The sequence below is a fragment of the Vicugna pacos genome, chromosome 23, assembly GCF_048564905.1.
Source record: "Vicugna pacos chromosome 23, VicPac4, whole genome shotgun sequence".
NCBI lineage: Eukaryota > Metazoa > Chordata > Mammalia > Artiodactyla > Camelidae > Vicugna > Vicugna pacos.
Genome location: NC_133009.1, coordinates 34,344,897 through 34,364,800, shown reverse-complemented (window position 1 = coordinate 34,364,800; position 19,904 = coordinate 34,344,897). Strand labels below are relative to the sequence as shown.

The window sequence follows — 19,904 nt, the reverse complement described above, 5'->3', positions numbered from 1 at the left end:
TTGATGAGAACTCTGATCCATAAAAAATAAAATCCTTTTATAAAAACTTGGAGGCTATTTTATCTGGCTCATATATGAGTTCAAAAAACCATATTTTCTAATTTTTTAGTAACAAAATTAGCGTCAATGAGTATGACTTTGCGCTTTCTGTGAAAACTCTTATGAGATATATAATTGTATCAAGATATTAGCAACAGAAATATATTAGGCAGTATAACTCCAGGCTACATGAATCCTAAAATACCTAATCCTCAATATCCGCTTCTTTTAAAGTCTCAGATATCTATCAGTGTGGAAGACTGGGAAGACACCAAGGACGCCAAGGAGCAAGGTCACCACCGAAGTAACCACCGCAACTCGACGTCCAGCGACCAGTCGGACCATCCGCTGCTGCGGAGGAAGAGCATGCAGTGGGCGCGGAGGCTGAGCCGGAAAGGCCCCAAACACCCCGGTAAAACGGCCGAGAAAATAACCCAGCAGCGGCTGAGCCTCTACAGGAGGTCAGAAAGACAAGAGCTCGCTGAACTTGTGAAAAATAGAATGAAACACTTGGGTCTTTCCACGGTGGGCTATGGTATGCTCTTTAAAAGTATCGTATGATGTGGACTTGTGATTTCTTGCCGTTGGGTGGAGTTGAGTTGGCTCGAATTTAGTAACTGAAGAAACACATTTCTGTTTCACAGGTCAATTTGAAGGGACTAGGGACAGATACCAGTCTTCTAGAGGTAATAAGAAGGGAGCTCTAAAAATTTTAGGTGTTTCCTCAGCTCTCTAGCACTGTGCTAAACCCATTACATGAATTATATTAATTTTAATTTTTACCAAAAAACGCTTCCATTTTAGAGATAAGTGAACTAAGTCTGGGAACTTGCTAATTTGCTTGTTAATAGTGGGGCTGAGTTTACATCTAGTTCTTCTGGCTCCAAAGTCTGTCTTACACACACACACACACACACACACATCACATTTTATTTTAGGGCCTGGGATAAAATAAATTTGAGGCATTGGCAAATAACTGGACCAACCACAGATGAACCAAAATGTTTCTATAAAATTTGTTTAGTTTCTCTTGCTCCAGAAACAAAGTCTTCAAAGGCTTTAATCTGAAGTTCAAACAGTGCTTGGTCTTACATAGTGCAGCTGTGTCTCAAGGATTATTATGCTCCTATGTTGCTGGGTGATTGCCACATAAATATACTGCACATAGCACAGCTTAAATAAATAATGTGAAGATCATTTTAACGTGTATCACTTATCACTCACTATATGGATTTTATTTAAAAAAGAAATTTAGTCACCTTAGAGGAAGATCAAATGATAAATAGGGTGTTTTGCTCTGACATATATGTATATATATATAACCTGGGTAAACCAAGAGCTAAGATAATGTCAGTATCATGTAGGTTTAAGGATAAGATAGAATGAATTCCACATTTGTCCCCATTCTCATCTTTATTATTCATCTTTATTATTAAAGTCTCAATTTGAAACAGTGTACATAGGGAGAAATTTTTAATCATTGAATTGGATGAAGTTGGTTGGAGTTTAAAAGAAGTTACCTCTGCTTCTTTGAACAAGAAAAGGAAACGTATTTACTAAGTACCTACTCTAAGCCAGGAATCATGTCAGGTGCTTTACGTATACTTTCTTATTATTCCTTATAAACCCCAATTAGTTAAGTGTCCCATTTTATCCTTCAAGAACTTGAAGGTCAGAGGATAAAGATCTTGCTCAAGGACGTAAAGCTGAAATATGTTGGTGTCAGGATTCCGTGTGTTAGTGAAATTCATAGTTAATTTTACTTACTTGAAATATAGTTCAGATTCATTCGTGACCAATAATTTCACAAAAGATGAAAATTAAAAGAAAATCTTCATTTAAAAATCATATGAATAGCTCTTTCCCAATTTAATGGCATTAAGTATGATTGTATTTCTCATAGAACTGGAGTCCTAGCGTTATGTGTGCTTTGTTAGTTATTATTCAGCTACTTTTTCTTTCTTTTCTTTTTTTTTTTGAAAAGTTCTAGTAAGTGATTATCCATTCCATTCCAGATGTATTTCATAAACATTACAACCCCATGCTGGTCCTGAAAGCAGTGTGGCAGATAACAGTTTGACTCTAAGAGACAGAAAGATGCATGAACTGGCTGCATGGGAGCGCCATCAGGAAAGCATACTATGTTTTTGCTGATAAACCTTCTATCAGGCACCTTGCATTTACTCTCTAGTTTTTAAATAAATTTAATTTAATTTAATTCTCAGCCTAAATCTTACAGAAAGGAAGAGCAGATACTGTCCACCTTTTCCCTCCTGTTTTCTTCTTTCTCCATCCATTCTATCCATCAATCTGTTGTGGCCTAAATCTGATCTTAAAGATGAGTCCACCGGTTATTGAGAGACAGTGACCAGTCTCTGCCAGAGTAGCGGTTTTTTAAAGAAATTTCAGTGTGATGGAGAGGTGGGGAATTTGAAGATGGTTGTATGAGGAAAGGGAGGGGGAAGATGGACTGTTGTTTTTGTTTTTGTTTTTGTTTTTGTTTTTGTTTTTGAAGATCAGACAGATAGGAGCATATTTAGATACAAAGACTGAATCACCAGTGAAGAAGTTGAAAGAAAATACAGAAAAGAGATCACAGCTGGAGCCCTTTGTTTAGGTGTTTGGAAGTAAGGAAAAGTGGATGTTTTAAAATGCAGAAACACATAGGTATTTTGCCAAGAAGCTGAGTAATATTTCACCTGATAGTAAAAGGTCACATCATCTGTTGAGAAAGACGGCAAGAGTGGAAGGGTGAGTGTTTTAAAAATAAGTCACAATGCTTGCGGTTTCAGAGGAAAAGGGTCCTTTCTGTGCAAGACTAATTTTTCTAATTTATTTTTGATTTTTTAAAAAGTGTAATATAGAAAATTTTAAATGTGAATACATGTAGAAAGAATCGTATAGTGAACCCATATATACTGTTTTTTCTGCTTCAAAAATTATCAAGTCATGGGCTGTTTTGTTCCATGTATACACCCATCAATTTCCTTGACTTCTCATATTAATTCTAGTATATTTCAGATCTCATATATTTCAGTATATACCTAATTTAAGTACTAGTTTAAAAATACAGCCACCTACCATTTTCACACTTAAAAATCATCTTAAGATCATCAAGGAGTCACTTGGTGTTCAGATTTCCAGAGATCTCACAAATGCCATCATTTTTACACGTTATTTTTAAAACAGGATCAGCTAAGGTCCATGCATGGAGATGGGTGGCCGGTTTAAGTCATTTTTACGTTTCCCCCATCTTGTGTTTTTCCTACTGCCATCAACGTCTTGAAGAAACAAACTTTTTGCTCTGTGGTTTCCCATACTCTGAATTTCTAGTCTAAATTGTCTCATATTCTATTTCCTATCATTTCCTTTTTTTTTTAACCATTTTGTTATGATTATGGACTCATAGATTTAAATATATTCTATATGTTTTAATTCGTGTTATTAGTCATCATGTTGTCCTAAATCGGGCCCCCGGGAACCTCCTCACATAGCCTCCTGAGTCCTTTTGTCATGAAATCAACCCCCTGTGATAGAGGTTTTGATAGAAATCAACCCCCTGTGATAGGGCAAGGTCCCTTGCTCTCCGTAGGACCGACTGCTCCATGCCTAAAGTAACTCATCCTTTCAGGGGTCCTGTTTCTTCTACTGGGAAATGGCATTTGAAGATTACAATCAAGGTTTAGACATGCTCATTTTTACTGGGTTTGGTACTTTTTCTAGGTTGTTAAGTGAATAGAGCTAAAAGATTAAATAAATAGAAAATCGATAAATACAGAAAATATTTCACCAGTTCCTATAAATACTTTTAATTAAAATGCAGGCTATAGGGTTTTTGTTTAACTTTTTCTGTCCAATATCTGTACTTTCTTTCTCCTACACTGAGATGAATGGTGGTCAGCAACAGTAGAAATGATGGAATTATAAAAATCGTAATTGCATTTTTTCACAATATACATAAAAGTCTCAGAACAACAGTGCTAATATCAGCATTATAATTGCTAAAAACATGCATTTTTATGCATTCTTTACGGAACAGCCCAATACGGATGTATAGTAATATTACTCTAAGTCTTGGAATAGTTCTTGATGTGCTTATACTGTCAACAGGATATAAATTTAGACTCCTTTCTGTTTTCAATGTTTAAGAGTTGTTTTTTCTAAAATTTAATTTTGTTTTTTAGTTATGTACACTATGTACATAGTCTGAAGTCAAAAATTTAATACAAGGTATAGTCAAAGAAATTTAACATCTACCCTGTCACTGCCACCCAGTTTTCTCCTTCCCTCATGAGTAACCTTTTTTTTTTTAACTTTATAGTTTATTCTTCCATTTTGAAATATAAGGTTTTAAATATAGATGGTCACATAATATGTCCCTTTATTTCCACGTTGCTTCTTTCACTTAACAGTATACCCTGGAGATCACTGATTTAAGGTCCTTTATGTCTTTGGTAATTACAAATGGTCGTGTAGTTAATGGTCATACGCATGCGTCTTTTTGTACTTTTGCCAGTGTGTCTTTGGGATGAATATCTAAAAGTGAGATTGCTGGATTAAAAATTAAAGGTACATGTATAATTTTGCTATTGGATAAATTTTCCTCCTTAAATGTGTACGATTTTGTATTTCTACCAGCAAAGTATGAGAAAATTTATTTTCCCAAAACCTTGCCAACAGAATATGTTGTTAGACTTTTGCATGTTTTGCCAATCTGATAGATTTTTTTTTAATAGTATCTCAGTGTGCTTTCTGATTTTGGTGAGGTTGGGCATCTTTTTATGTGAGTAAGAGTCATTTTCGGTGACTTATTTATATCTCTAGCCAGTTTTTATAGATTTATTTTTGTTCTAATTCATTAATATTTTTAGAAGGTGCTTATATGTTAGGTAAATTTGAACTCTGTACATGAATTGTAGCTATTTGTCAGCCTAGTCTTTTTCCTTTACTTTTGTTACTGAATATTTTTATTTATTTTTTTATCATTTCCATTATTTCTGATGGATCTTGAGTAATAGGGACATCTTCTCTCCCAATTTAGAGAGGAATTCTATGTTTCCTTTCAATGTTTATTTGTTTTCACATTTTGCATGTAAATATCTGATCTGTTTGGAATTTCTCCTGGTATATGTGGTCAGTAAGGGAACACATTTTTGTATTTTCCAAGATACTTTTCCATATGTAGTTATACAATATACACTTATTAAAATGCCCACCCCATTCTATTGATTTTTAATTCCTGCTTTTAGCAGATCCCAGATCTGTCCATTATCGGGTCTATTTCTAGACTTTCCATTGTGCTACAACGATCTGTCTGCCTGTTCAAACAAAATCACCTACTGTTTTAATTACAGTCTTTGTAGTGTATTTCAATGTCTGGGTCGGGCTAGGAGCACTGCATGCTGCTTTTTCAGTGTTTGCCTACGTATATGCGATGTTTCTTCTTCTGAATTAATTGTATAATTAGCTTGTTTGCTCCAGATGAAAAGAGAGGATTCTTTTCTTGTACTTTTATTCCTGTTTCTTCCTGGCGTTTCCAACTCCAGATTCCATCATCTAGTTCCACTCTCTTCTAACTTCATGTTTCTCCCTTTTCTTTCTCTTAGTTCCTCTTCTAAGGAAATCAGCCTCCTTCCTTTAATCCTAACACAAACACACACACTCATGCATTGCACACCCTGCCCCCCCGCACCCCGCCCCAGTCTTCACTTTCTGTCTCGTTTTCTCTCTTTCATCGAACGAATTACATTCCGTGCCTTTACCTTGTCACCCCCGCCCTGTTTACTCTCAGCACAGTCCTTCTGCCCCTTTGCAGAGAACCCCGTCAGACACAAACCATTCTTATTTACTCTCCTTGATCCGTCTTCAGCAGTGTCCTTCCCAGGACCCTCTTTCTCTGTCCTCCTTCCGAGAATAAGTTTTCCACTAAGTATTCGTGTGAAAATTATTTTAAAATGATCAACTTGAAGAACAGTGCTGCTTTATAAAGGATATATTGGAAAAGCTATTTTTATTCTCGTCTAAAGAAAAAAACCAATTATATCTCAAATAATAGGAAATCATAAAGAAACACTGAAAAATATGTAATATCTAAAAAGTCACTAAATTGTTACTACTTGGTAGTTGACTGTGCTTCCTGAAGGCATGGGTTACCTCCACTTGTGTTTTTGTTTCCAGCATCTGGTATGTAGGGGATGCCCAGTGCGTAGTAGAAAGCAAAATTTTCTCAATTGTTGTGAAATACAAATTTTTAAAAACTACCTGCACTAAATGTGCAGGTAATTTAAAGTGAAATAATGAAATAATGTTAACCAAAGTAATTATAATTACTATAGTATTTTAAAGAGGAGCATATAGCTAACTATAGTTATTATAAATTCTTCTTGGATGGCTTATATTTTCCCAGATCACTCTTAGAAATATACTTTCTTCTGTGATTTTCAAAATAAGATTTAAAGCACAGCCAGCTGAATTTGTGAAATAAAGGTTTGATTCGTGCTTCACGATTGAAAAAAGCTGTAGGTTTTTCAAACAAAATTTGAAAATAAAGCAAGCATAGCCATGTTTAATAATTTAGTTTATGGAATAAAATTTTAACTCTACATTTCTTGCAAAGCTGCCCACGTGACCTCCATTGCACGATTAATCATAAACAGAACAAAACAGTACAGAGCTATCACTGAATTCGGTGAGGTTTTGTATAATTTTTCTTTGAAACGATTGACGGGAATTTTTAAGGGAAGTGTCACTAATATCAGAGAGTAGCCAACTCACTGTCATAACTACTGGACCAAGTTTTTCCAAATTATTTTTCTTAAAGATGTAAAATTACGACTTACAGAAAATGCTCTTATTGTGGCTTACATGGGATTCTATTTTTATGTGGCTTAATGATTTCATGATTGATTCCAGGGTTTAAAATTTGAGAAAAGTGTTTGCTTTTCTTAACAGCAAAAGACACGCCAGGCTTAAAGAGCAACTCAGATGTACCAAGTTGATAAACCCTGCTTTGGCAAATTTGAAACTTTGATGCTTGAGACTAGAAATTGTGATTATGAAGAAATTACCAGTGATGGAAGAAAATATGAAAATTATGGAAAGACATCAAAGAAAATTATAAGATAAACAGGAAGTTTTATATCCCTGTGTTACGCTATACAGTACTATGTGAAAACTCCCAGCCGTGAAAAAGTGGAGACACACTTTGTTTACTTTCTGAGAAATGAAAATGAATAGTTGAGATATGAAACAGCTTCTTGTAGGTGATTAGGTCAAAGAAAGGACTGAAACTCTGACCTTCTCCCCTGCAAATTTATTAGCACCACCAAATTCATTTTTTAAAGATGAGACTTTGGTTTTTATTATTTTCAATTCCAAAGGAAAGGTAATTCTTAAAACCAGAGGATGTAACTTTTAGTATTTCCTGATGTGTGGCCTGTCATTACAGGTTGAGCTGAACTAGCACAAATGCTCGAGCGTGTATTACCCACGATAAACACAAAGCTACCCCCAGCAGACACCGATTAGACTACAGGGATCTAATCTCTCACTTGCGATTATAAAATCCGAAATCTCTGAAGACTGAGCTTTTAAGTAAGTTTGACACTTAAACTTGTTTAAATGCAGAACCTGACCCAAACTGCTCATATCCTCTATTTATCCGATTTGTTGTGACTATTTCATGTTTTGCTGCAGAAATATGAACCTGTCTGCTGCTTCAGTCCCAACTGAGCAGATTATATGAGATACATGATGTGCCCAATATTACTTTTTTAATTAAAAAAATTCATTCCTGGAACACACTGGCCACCAGCATTTGGGAGACAGAATTTGAGAACCTGCGTATGTTGGGAAATTACCCAGCAATGGCAGTCTACAAATTCTGCTTGCTTTTCATTGAATTTAAAAAAAATTTTTTTTCAATATAATTTTAAAAACTTACCAACCTCAAACTTCATGGCTTTACATGCTAATGAGCCATACGTCCTTGAGTAAGTCACCGTCTCTCCAAACTTCAAGTTCTTCAACCATCAGATAAGGATAATCAAGTCATCCTGAAGGTGCGTGATACAAAATAATAGAATGCACGTGAAAAAAGATTTTCCAGTCTATAAGCTGTGGTGCAAGTGTGCCGTGATTATTTTCCTTATGTTAATAATGGTCATTATTCTTCAACAATCTGTTTACAATGACTCTCACATTCACTGAAAACTATTCTTCATAACTGTTAATAGATTATTAATGATTCACGCAGAGAATGACACACATTTCTAATATTCTAAGTGGGAAAGTAAGTGTCCCTGGTGTGACCGCTGGTATGGGTTCTAGCTGACTTTGATGTGGATTGTTTTAAGTTTCATACTGTTAGTAAATGGTGAAACGCCAAGGGGAGGAAAAGAAATCGTTTTAAGTGACAGATCCAGTTAGACTCTGCCTTTATTACATCCATCGGAAAGCCTCTGTTTCTTTGTAAAGTAATTTATAATGTGCCTGAAATAATGGACAGATTAAGCAAGAACAGTTTTTATAGCTAATATGGTGACTTGATTCTAGGTCATTCTCTTTCTTAGGGGAAAGAAACAGGCAAAATTAAAACGAAAGGACTGTTACCCCCCCCAGACCTGTGACAGATGTGGTGATGGCAGCAGTGATGAGAGTAGTGACATCCGCCTCTGTTCCCAGGCTCTTTTACAAGTCATTGGTCATTTTCATATAAGTTGTTTAAAACAATTTCCCCAAATCCTACTCAGTGAGTCAGGTACCTTTCTCTAGGAGGAGATTACTTACTAATTTCTCCTAAGACAAATTCCCGAAGAGGGAAAAGGCACCGAAGCTAAATATGCCTTGCAGCGTGTCTTACAGCATTTAGTCCTTAGGCAGAACAATGTAAGTGTTTATTATTATTACTTCAAAAGACATTAGCCCTGAATTTTTATCATTGTTTTGAAATACATTACTTACCATTTCCCAGCATAAATGAGTACAATCATATTGATATGTACAATCAGTATGCTGCCGTGATAGATTTCCAAAAAATGGATAGTTTTCTGTTACTCTGCATTTGCAGAGCTGACCCATTCTCCAGGCAAAAACAGAGGGATACATCCATGGGTTTGTTTTATGTTAATTTCATTCTGTATCTAGAGTGTTAATAGGGAAAAACAAACTCAATGGTTTTCTTATTAGATAAAGTAATGAAGCTTTCAAAGGAGATAACTGCTGAGCTGATAATGATTTATGATTCATGAAAATATGTGTGCGATGAATTTTCCACATCACCCTAAAGTGAAACTGTTAAGTTTTATTTCATGGAGTTATATCATATTCCTTCCCATTAATTTTTCAATGATATCAATATTTTTACATAATTTAATACCATAGTTAACTTAATTGCACTTAAATATAAATATACTTTATCTTTACAACTGGAAATTCGAATATTGTGTTTTGGCATGTGTATAAGAAAAATGTGGCCAATTTGAATAAAGTAAAATATTTTTGTCATTGAGAAAAAAAGTTAATTGGTTGAGTGAACTTTTTACTTTCAGCATTTTATTATGGGTTGAGTACAGTCAATGAGAGCAAAGAATGAGCTTTCTAAATACATTAAAACAATAAGAAGAAACTTGCCATTATGACAACTTGTTCATGCTCTCGTTTTAAATAACTAGAAAAAATGTAAATCAACAGTGTGCAGAGCTGGAGAAAAATAAGCATGTAACTTTGTTACCTGAGGGAAGGGAAACAGATGAGTTAGGCATTTTACAGGCTGGAAGTCATATAGGGGGGCCCAAATAATACAATAGGACCTGTTCCAGGAGAAAAAAATCAAACAACAGGAACAGATCCAGAAAACACGAATATTAAGCTAGTTACTACAGTATAGTTTAGATGTGCAAGATGGTAGGGGAAAAGAGGAGAATGATAAAAAGAGACATTGAAGATACGAAAGAAACCTGCTGACCTCCTAGAGGTGAGAATTTGTAATGCGGTATTCAGAATAAAATGGACCCTGGATGAACTTTACATCAGAATAGCCACTGCAGAAGGAAACATCAGTGAACATAAAGACTTAGCAATTGACTAGCCAAAATACAGAATAGAAAGGGAAAAAATAAAACCCTCAAAAAAAAACACTGTTAGTTACTTGTGGAGCAATATCAAGTAGCCATGGAATTGGAGTACTAGAGAGAGAGAAGAGAATGAATATTTGAAGAAATAATGATCAGTTTTTTTCCCCAATTTGATGGATTGTGTTATTACCGCGTATGTGGGTTGGACCATGCTGGAGAGAGAAGCTCTGTGCAATGGAGATTATTTTCCCTGTTATTTCTTATAGAGACTGAAGAAAGATACGCCCTCAGTCCAACACAGCACCAATTTCTTCCTTTTTATTTGGCTTTTGCATCAGCATTGAGATGCACTGTGACGTCTCCCGGTTTGAAAGGATGTGTCTCTTCTTCCCTCCCTTCCTGCCTCCTTCGTGCTGCTCTTGCTCTGCCCTCCCCTCCCTTTCCCTCTTGCTCTCTCACTCTCAAGCTCTTCATCTATATTTCCCTCCCTCCTTCCAAATTTCCTCCATTTCCGTTGCTCCCGAGCCAGCATCATCTGTCCCCTGGGCTACTGTGCGCTTCACCTACTACTCCTGACAGCAAAATCGAGCCCCCAGAGTTCATTTCCCATAGTGCACCAAAGGGATGGATTCAGTATGAAATCAGAGCGTGCCTCCAAATCGCCCACCCTTACAGCCTTTCAGTGGTTTCCCTTTGCCTTTGGAATAACATTTAAACTTCTGATCAAGGTCCATAAAGCCCTCCGGGAACTGGACCTCGTCACCCTTCCAACACTGTCCCCCACTAACTCCTCCTTGTTCACTTTAGTCCATCCTCAGGGGCCTGTGTTCTGCAACTTAGACTCAACCATTCAGCCTTTACTGTTCGTTGTTCTCTTTGTCTAGACATGCTTCTCCCCCTACCTTAGCATACCAACACCTTCATGTCATCACACAGGTAAAATTATCATTTACAGGTTATAGATTGATTTGCCTGCTGTCATAGTAACAGGGAATTGTGTATGTACATGGTGTTCTAAATCAGAATCGATTCCAAGAACTATATATTTATATGAATTTATTCATGTTAAATTTTACTTATTCATTTGTAATTTAATTCTAACAATAACTTATGAGGCAGAACTATGGCAACCTCCGTATTACAGATGAGGAAACTGAACACAGAGAGATTAAGAAATGAATGTGCGTAAGGTGTCCGCATGATTGGGAAAGCCGGAATTTCAGTGCCAGCACTCTGTTTTCAGGGCTCGCATCCTTCATGGAGCTTCTCGCTGATACTTTTGTATTATTTGAAATGCTTCTCTGATAACACATCACACAAAAGGATATGTGTGTTTGGAAGTATTATTTAATGAAACCTACACGAATACATGGAAGGTTTAAATTTACTTTTTATCAAATTTTATTCTCTGCTTTTAAAACTGCTTTTAAAATACTCTGACAGGGATATTTTAATAACCAAAACAAACCAAAAAAAAAAAAAAAAGAAACTCAAGTGTGTGGAATGGGACTTCATCAATTATTTTGTAAGGACATAGGAGTATATATTTATTTCCTTTCTATTAAGATCTATTTACATGAAACGCCCTAAGCAAAATATTTGCTATATGAAGATTTTGGTTGAATAATTGCATGTGCTCATTAATACAGCAAAATAAGTTTCTTGGTAAATACTACCAGCAGTTGTTAAATTTGACTCTCAAATATCCTTTAAAGTTTTCAATATTCTATTACACTTATTTCAGTGTTTCACAAGGAGGATAGTTTTATTAAGATAATTATGTCAATGACAAAATAATTTCAATAAAAGAATTTAAATGATATAGTGCTTTTTTTTTTTTTTTTTTTTTGCCAAGGTCAGAGATTACTGATCAGGAACCCACTGAATCTCCTCACAATGGATTTCCTTAGTAGATATCTTTGCTGGGTAGGAGGTGGAATCTTGATTGTGGTTTGTGAGCCAAAATTTCCAAAGCAAATTTGTTTTATTTGCTAAATATGTTACTATATTTTTGGTAAAGAGCCTTATTTAATTCATTTGTGTCTTCGCCACCACCAACGGTGATGATTATGATAGGGTCTCAAAGATCCAGAAAACCTACCACGTTTTCCTCTCCAGAATTCAGAAGTCACTTAAAACGCATAAGGACTGACAGGTAGAGAAAAATATGTCGGACTTCGGGGCTGACAAAACTGGATTGTTGCATGTGGTTTTGGTATGTGACTACAGTGGGCCTTAAAGCTCACTTCCTCATGCTTAAAGTGTGAGGTCACAGAGTGACTGTGAGAGTGAACTGTGGGGCTTCCCGACCACGCAGCGTGGCGGAGAGCAGACTAACACGATCTCTACCGCAAGGCAGACGTCAAACAGAAAGAGAATGGCTTTGCCCCCCAGCGACTTGTTTTAACTTCATTTAACCTAATCCTGAGGAGAAGGGTGAGGGGTGGGTGAGGAAAGAAACCAAGAGGAGTGAGCTCTGATTGTGGTCTTACCCGTGTCTCCACATCGACCACATGGGCTCACTGAATTGAGCACATTAGCAAAATGTTTCCTCCAGTTCCTGGAGTCCATGGGAAAATGAAAATCTCCTGAATGATAAGTAAAACAGGCTACTTGAACAAATACAGTAGTTCTACCTACTGCTGTGAAGTTCTCAGTTATCTAGGCAGTTATTGCATTTGCAGTGGGCAGACCAAATCCTAGAGCAGGATTTGAAGTAGTGCCCTCCCAGCCTGAAAACTTGACCCTTGGGAAGATCATATTTATTGACATGTGTGTCCACGTGACTTTATATTTACACCCTCTCCTAGTCTTGGCAGCCAAGAAAATCTGTCCCAAAGCTGTTTCTTTTCCTTTCCAGTGTCCTACATAATGCCAAGTTGGCTCTCCAAACTTGATGCCAGATGATGTCTTCAGAGTTAATTGACAAAATTAAAAGGGCATAGCTTTTTATATTTCAAATATGTATTGTTTTAGAGAAAAAACAAATGATTCTGTAGTGTAGTTCTCTTGAAACTTACAATTAAATTCTGTTCCACAGGATTCTCTGCATCCCGCAAGGACATGAGGATGTCTTAGATACATCACGCAATGAAGTCAGACGTATCTAGGACTTTCATGCTTTTTAGATACATTTCTACAGTATTTTTTAAACTCATCATTAAACACGTCGCTTTCACAGAATTTCCCACATGAATGTTTCTATCTAGGATTGCCATCTAAAACCACAATTTAAAAAAAATTATTAAGGCATAATAAATCAAGCAAATGTCTTGTCCAGCTATTTCTTTAATAGAACTACTTTTCCTGTGTAATAGCTTCCAGGGTAGATTCTAACTGTGGTTGTTCTGAACAGAATTAGGTACTTTACTTTTAACATCTATTGGAACAAAAAATGAGTACCTTTCAGGTACTTCCAGTGGCAGTAATTTGAAAAGAGTCAAAGTTATGTACACAGTCATGCTGGGGGCAAGACTATAGCAGTTTCTCATTGACGACTCTCTGATTTGAAGGTCCGATGCTCTACAGTAATTCCTGTAATTTTCTGTGAGTAGCGTTAACAGACTTGGCATTGATTTATCTTCTAGATGAAATGAATGATCATCAAAGTACCCTCTCCTACATCCTGATTAACCCATCTCCAGACACCAGACTGGAGCTGAACGATGTTGTGTAAGTTGATCTCCTGTCTCCCATAAGGCATGTGTTTTTAGTAAACCATTAATGTATTTCTTTTTATACTTTTATTTCTACCATAATAACTCCTTATTTTTCTTGCATTATAAATGCTTCGAAATTTGAAGTTGAATTTTTGTGTTCAAGAAACAAATTCATTTTATGGATTGCTGTGTGTAATACTATATAAAAGCATTGTAGGATTGTAGCGGTATAAAAGAAGGAAAAGGCAGCATCAATTTTGTACCTGTGACCACATGTACATTTGGACAAATAATAGAAAATATGTGGAATATGAAGAGAACAGCTCAAAGGAAAACCCAAAATAGCCCACACCAGCTGGTTCTGAATACCTTAGAGTTTCTAAAACCCAAAGTAAAATTGGCCAAAACCTGTATTAGGAAAAGATCAGTGGTAGTCATTTGATTCTTCAAAAACTATGTATTATGCATGTTCAGTTGTACCAGTGTTACCTTACAAGTTGTGATCTATAGAGACGAATAAGACATTTTCCCTGATTTCAAAGTGCTTACATTCTAATTAACCAAACTACAATGAAAGCAGACAGTGCTAATGACAATATATAATATGACTTTGCCACGTGACTTACACATCAATTAAGTGAGACAGCACTTTTCCAAATTCAGGAAGGAAGACAATACTTTGAGCTCCAGTGATTACAAAGGGTGGAAGACATGAACTAGACTCTCAAGGTAAACAGGATTTGTGCAGGTCGAGAGGAGAGGACCTTCCAGAACAGGGAGATGGCTTGAGAAAGTGCGCAATGTGGGGACTGCGTAATGTGGGTCAGCTGGCAACAGTACATGGCCCAGTTTGTCCAGAGTAAAAGCTTTGCATTATTAGCATTTCTGTTGTTAATTAGTAAGACGTAATATTGGAAACGTATTAAACCTGACTTTGTCTACAACCGGGAAAATGAGTAATGAGGTCAGTGACTGGGAAGAGAGGACATGCTGTGATGCAGAGCATGGAAGGGGTCCAAGCAAGTGGCTTAGAATTAATGCTAGTCACAGGCCATGAATTAGAAGCCTCCTCGTATGTGTTGCCTGTTTTGTGGGCGATTTGGCTGGGGTTGAAAGGGTACAGTTTTTTAAAGAACAATAGAATTGATTGGCAGGAAGCCCTGGGGTTGAGGAAGACCTGAAAATAGGGAAATCCATTGAAAGGCTGTTGTGCAGGTGTGAGGGAGAAAAACATCTGTCATCGCATCTGGATTAGGACTGTAAAGGCAGATTCCTATGTAAATAAATGTATGGAGGCCAAGAGTGAGTCTTGTGCCTTTGTCTGGAAACTGGAAAAGAAGGAGTCTAACATGGCTTTAAGATTTCAAATCTATATGATTGAAAAAAAATTACGGTTCACTGAAAGAAGTCAGAATAGGGAGGCACTTTTCCAAACAGGAAAGAGGGGCCGTTGGGTGGAGAGAAAAGAAACGATGGCTGGAGTTTAGACACCCTGTTCCATGTGCTCCGTGGACGTGTCTAGAAAGCATGGAGAGATACACTAAGGGAGCTTTGAAAAGAAGCCAGTTCTGTAGAGAAACTGTTTATTTTTCACCTTCTAAATGAATAAAGCTAAAAAGAGAATGATTTTTCAAAAGAAGAGATACATAAAGAAGAAGTAGAAGCATGAGTAACGGACTGTTGAGGAGTCCTCAGTTTTAGGGCCAGAAGATGGAGGCGCTTCAGAAACTTCTGAGAAAGTACGTCAGCAAGAGTGGTTTTGACCCAAAATCAGTGTGAGGGGATTTTTATAAGGCTCTGACGGTGCTGGTTAAAATACAGGAACTTTGGAGAATCAGATGAATGGTAATTTCAGCTGCTGGTGTTCTTAAGGCAGCTGCCAAAAATCATATGAGGTGGTGATGCTGAATTTGTGGAGCGCTTTAAGTTAGATGGAAATATCTGATTTGTGCTGCCCCTGGCTTTCCCCTCCGCATTCCAGACACTTCACTTGGAATATGGCTACAGTACAACAAAAACTTCTTTCTTTTTCTTGTGTCCATATCTATGTTTCTTCCTTTAACCCATAAAATCAGGCAATTTTTATTAATTCTCCTGTCTGACCTTGTAATCCCAACCTCCATGTGCCTTTTTTTTCAAATTAATTATAATTGTGTTAACTATCTAGGATTTTTTAAAAGTTATGCTTACCTTATTCATATTTCATAAAAAATTATAAGTTTCTTAAGCCTAATATGTTTCCCGTGATTATTTTTGATGGAATGGGAAGAGACTGTTAAACTTTTGAGTTTATAACATGTAATTCCACCAAATAGATGTTTATACTTCAAAACAGTTCCCCAAACTTTTACGCTTAAAAATAAAATATATATGTTACAATATATATACACGTAAAATAAACATGACATTTTCTGCCTTTTATATACTACTACTTTTTATTAGTTTTAAGCTAAGACATTAACTTGACTGCTATAAAAATCATTTCTTTAAACAATGATCTGTATTTGTGGCATTGAGATAATTAAATTTTAGTGTTAACTGAAGCAAGGATAAATAACATGAAAAAATGCCTACCATGACAAGTCATGCAAAAGTACATCTAAGAAATTTATTTCATTAGACTCATAGGTTTAAAGGTTATTATAACAGGAAAGGAGTTTTTGCAGCTACATCAGTGAATTTAGGGGATAATGGATTATACTCATCCCATTTATGTTTGTCTAAAAAATCATTTTCAAAAGTTCATTTTAAATGAAGAGGCAACATTGATTTAATTCAAAGAACAATACATCACTAGATGATACAGCGTTAAAAAGTTTCATGTACACTCTGCGTTTTCCTCATTGGTGTGCAATGCTGTTGATATTCAAAGTAATTACAAAGCAGGTGCATGGATAACAAAATCCAGTTAACAGATCCAAGGATGCTGATCTGAACTTTCATTTGATCGAAGGAAATAGACAGTAGTGCTTTAAACTCTTCCCGTCTTCATTGAGGGACATATTTTATGAATACTTTCCCTTTGGGTTTTTAAGAGAAGTACAAATCTTCATCAGTGTTCCCACTTTTAAATGAGTTTCTCCGTTCATTTTTTTGTAACTCCTGAAATTCTTATAAAACTATGAGATGCTAATTGTTTTTGCACCCGGATGAGACCTTCTTAGAATGCTGCAGTACGTGTATTTACTTCCCTCCTCGCCCTTCCCAACCCTCAGGGGCTCCCCACTGCCCCCGGAACAGACGTGGAAACTGCTTGTCCTGAAACTTAAGGTCCTTCATTCGCTGCTTTCTGCTCTTGCTCCTGAGTCTGGCTGCTTCCTGGTTTAGCCAGCCCTCCGAAGGCAAACTCAGTTCCTAAACGTGTCAGGAATAGCCCTCTTCTCTGCCGCGTTTTGTCTCTGCTCCACTTAAGCCTGGAGACACTCGACCCAAGCGCCTCAGTCAACGGCTTTTCCTTCCCTGCTGCTCTTTTTGTCTGTCTGTGATGTCTGGGATTTCTGTTTCACCTTTGTATCTGCTTCACTGGTTACCCTCTGCCCGCCTTCTGCAGGGGTCAGAGTTTGTGGCTTTTTGTGTTCCGAGGTCCTAGTGCAGTGGTCTGGAGGCGCTCACAAAATGGACGCCCATATCACTTGACAGTTTGAAGGAAAACATCTCTTTTACAACAAATTCTAACATCATTGAAATATGCAAGTTTGGCAGATGAACATTTTCCTGTTTACTAGCAGAATGAATTAAGAATTATTTTTTATTCTTTTGTCTAACTGCTTGCTGTAGCAATACCTGCATTTTAGATGAATACACTTCTCAACAACTAAAATATTATCTATGCATAATGTTCTCCATAGCATGTATTAAATCATTAATTTTATAGAATCATAGCATATTTAAATTAAAAAGACTACAGGTATTATTCAGTCAAATTTATTTATGAATGATAAAAATAAAATTAAGAGTGGTTAAGTAATAGAAGAATCATGGCTAGGAATTTTGGTCTCCTTGGTAGAAAAATAGCCAAAGTAAAGAATAATGAATCATAGCTTATAGTGAAAAAACATGAAAAGAAAAATATATATGTGTTATCGAATCACAATGCTGTACACCAGAAGCTAACACAACACTTTAAACTGACTATACTTCAATTAAATAAATACATGTTTTAAAAAAGAATAACAAATCAATAAAATACTAAAATAAAACATAAATTTTGATAAGATGAAGGTAGTGAAATGAATCATAACTGGGAAACAATGATTCTTCATTCATCTGCATTCAGCATCACAGTCTTCTCAGGTATAAAAATAACACAAGCCTTGCAAAACGTGACTGACCAAGTCAACGGGGGTCCTCCTGCCAACATCACATACAGAGACGAGCTTGGATAACTGGAAACCCTGAACAAATAAGCTTGAAGTGACGATCTAGAGTGTCAGTGTGCATTAGTTCTGCCTTTACAAACTATCACAGCTGTTTGCTTTGTTTTCTTTGATTAGGTACTTAATCCGACCCGATCCGCTGGCCTACCTACCAAACAGTGAGCCCAGTCGAAGAAACAGCATGTGCAAGGCCCCCGGCCAGGACTCCCGGGAGGAAACTCAGCTTTGATAAGAAGGAAATAAGAGACTTTTTTTTTTTCTATGAAAATCTTGCTTGAAACAACTCTAAATCTTAGAAAAACAAAGGTGTTGCTGGCATGAAATAAACTAGATTGGAATATATCCAATTCTCTCCTATGTAAAAAAAAAAAAAGAATTCTATTCTCCTGGAAGCGTACGCTATTTTGAAATTTAAAGTACTGCTTATTGGCACCCTTCCTCTGAGTATTTGAAAGGCATCACTGGAGTGATTTTGAAAACCTAAATTAAAACACAAAAATTTAAACTTGATATTTGTTTGACAGTAATACAAACTGTATGAAGCCAGTTTTTTTTAAAGTATTAAGGTTTTATGAAAGTAAACTAGAAATCCAACTACATTTGGTGCATCACAACGGACACAAGATTGTTGCTTCTCTTAAAATAACGTGTGTCATAGTATATTCTTTAAACTTGCTGTTTTATAAAAGTGAGCTCATCATAAATGTCTAGTCCTCTCTACACGAAGATTAACAAACTTGTGTGGCTGACTTTTGTGTGAGAATCATAGTTTGCTTTAGAGTATAAATCTTTAAGTCATTCTAACCTTTTTTGGTTGCCTTTTCATGTATCATCTTCATTTTAGAATTTGAGATGTTCATAGCATGTTTCATTAGTCTGAGGAAACCAAAACAAACAGAAATATCAAATACATGAACTTTTCCCTAACGTTATGTTTGACACACATTGTAAGCCAAGAAAAGTGTACTAAAACAAATATTCATTGTTCTCCTAAAAGAATACCTCATACAGAGGAAATACTCATTTGTAGACTTTAATTTAATCCAAGAATTGAAACACTGACTGAAATATTCAGTAATGATTTTCATTAGACTCCTGAGCTTTACCATTTTTATATATCTGTATAGTATATTTCATTAGAAAGATACTTTAAAATTAAGAGAAATAAAATTATACTTTTTATAGAATATAAAGAAATTCCAGAACATTAAAAGAACTCCTTTATGTCTTTAGAACTGAAATTATCACACACCAAAAATGGTACATTATGCCATTTGATCTAATTTTGGAAAAGTGTCTATAGGAAATAGTCTAACATTGTGAAAAAAACGCATAAAACAAAAATTGGTAGTTTTGCCATTTAAATTTAAAGGAAATCATCCAGAATCTGACAGTTATCAATAAAGAAAGGCTGACCCTTGGTGACACCAGTGCTTTTACCTGTATTCCTTTATTCCCCTTCAGAAACAGACTGAAAAGCACAGAGCATGGTTTGCCAGGCCGTTGGAATTTGTTCTTATTCCCATGAAAGAGACTTCGAGAAATTTAAAAAGATATTTTTCTTCTAATTTTGTACTTTTTTATTTCTGAATTCTCCGTTGAATTTTAACTCAATAGAAGATGATAGGACTAGAAAGAGACATTTTATCCTTTCTTTTCACAAAGAAGCAGATAAATTGAGAGGAAAAATAGAAGGATTTTTAAAAAGAAATAAAGCCTAATATTCCAAGTAACTCCACGGAAATAAAAATATAAAC

The 19,904-nt window shown here is 36.0% G+C and overlaps 1 protein-coding gene across 1 annotated transcript in view; it reads left to right on the top strand.

Annotated features, from left to right (window-relative positions):
- KCNT2 (potassium sodium-activated channel subfamily T member 2) overlaps positions 1-18,489 on the top strand; it is a 173,817-nt gene extending 155,328 nt beyond the window's left edge. Inside the window, exons 21-23 of the mRNA XM_072948260.1 lie at positions 274-500; positions 13,700-13,784; positions 18,265-18,489. Of these exons, the coding sequence (XP_072804361.1) occupies positions 274-500; positions 13,700-13,703 (231 nt within the window). The 3' untranslated portion in view covers positions 13,704-13,784; positions 18,265-18,489. The remainder of the gene's footprint in view (positions 1-273; positions 501-13,699; positions 13,785-18,264) is intronic.
- The last annotated feature ends 1,415 nt before the right edge of the window (positions 18,490-19,904 follow it).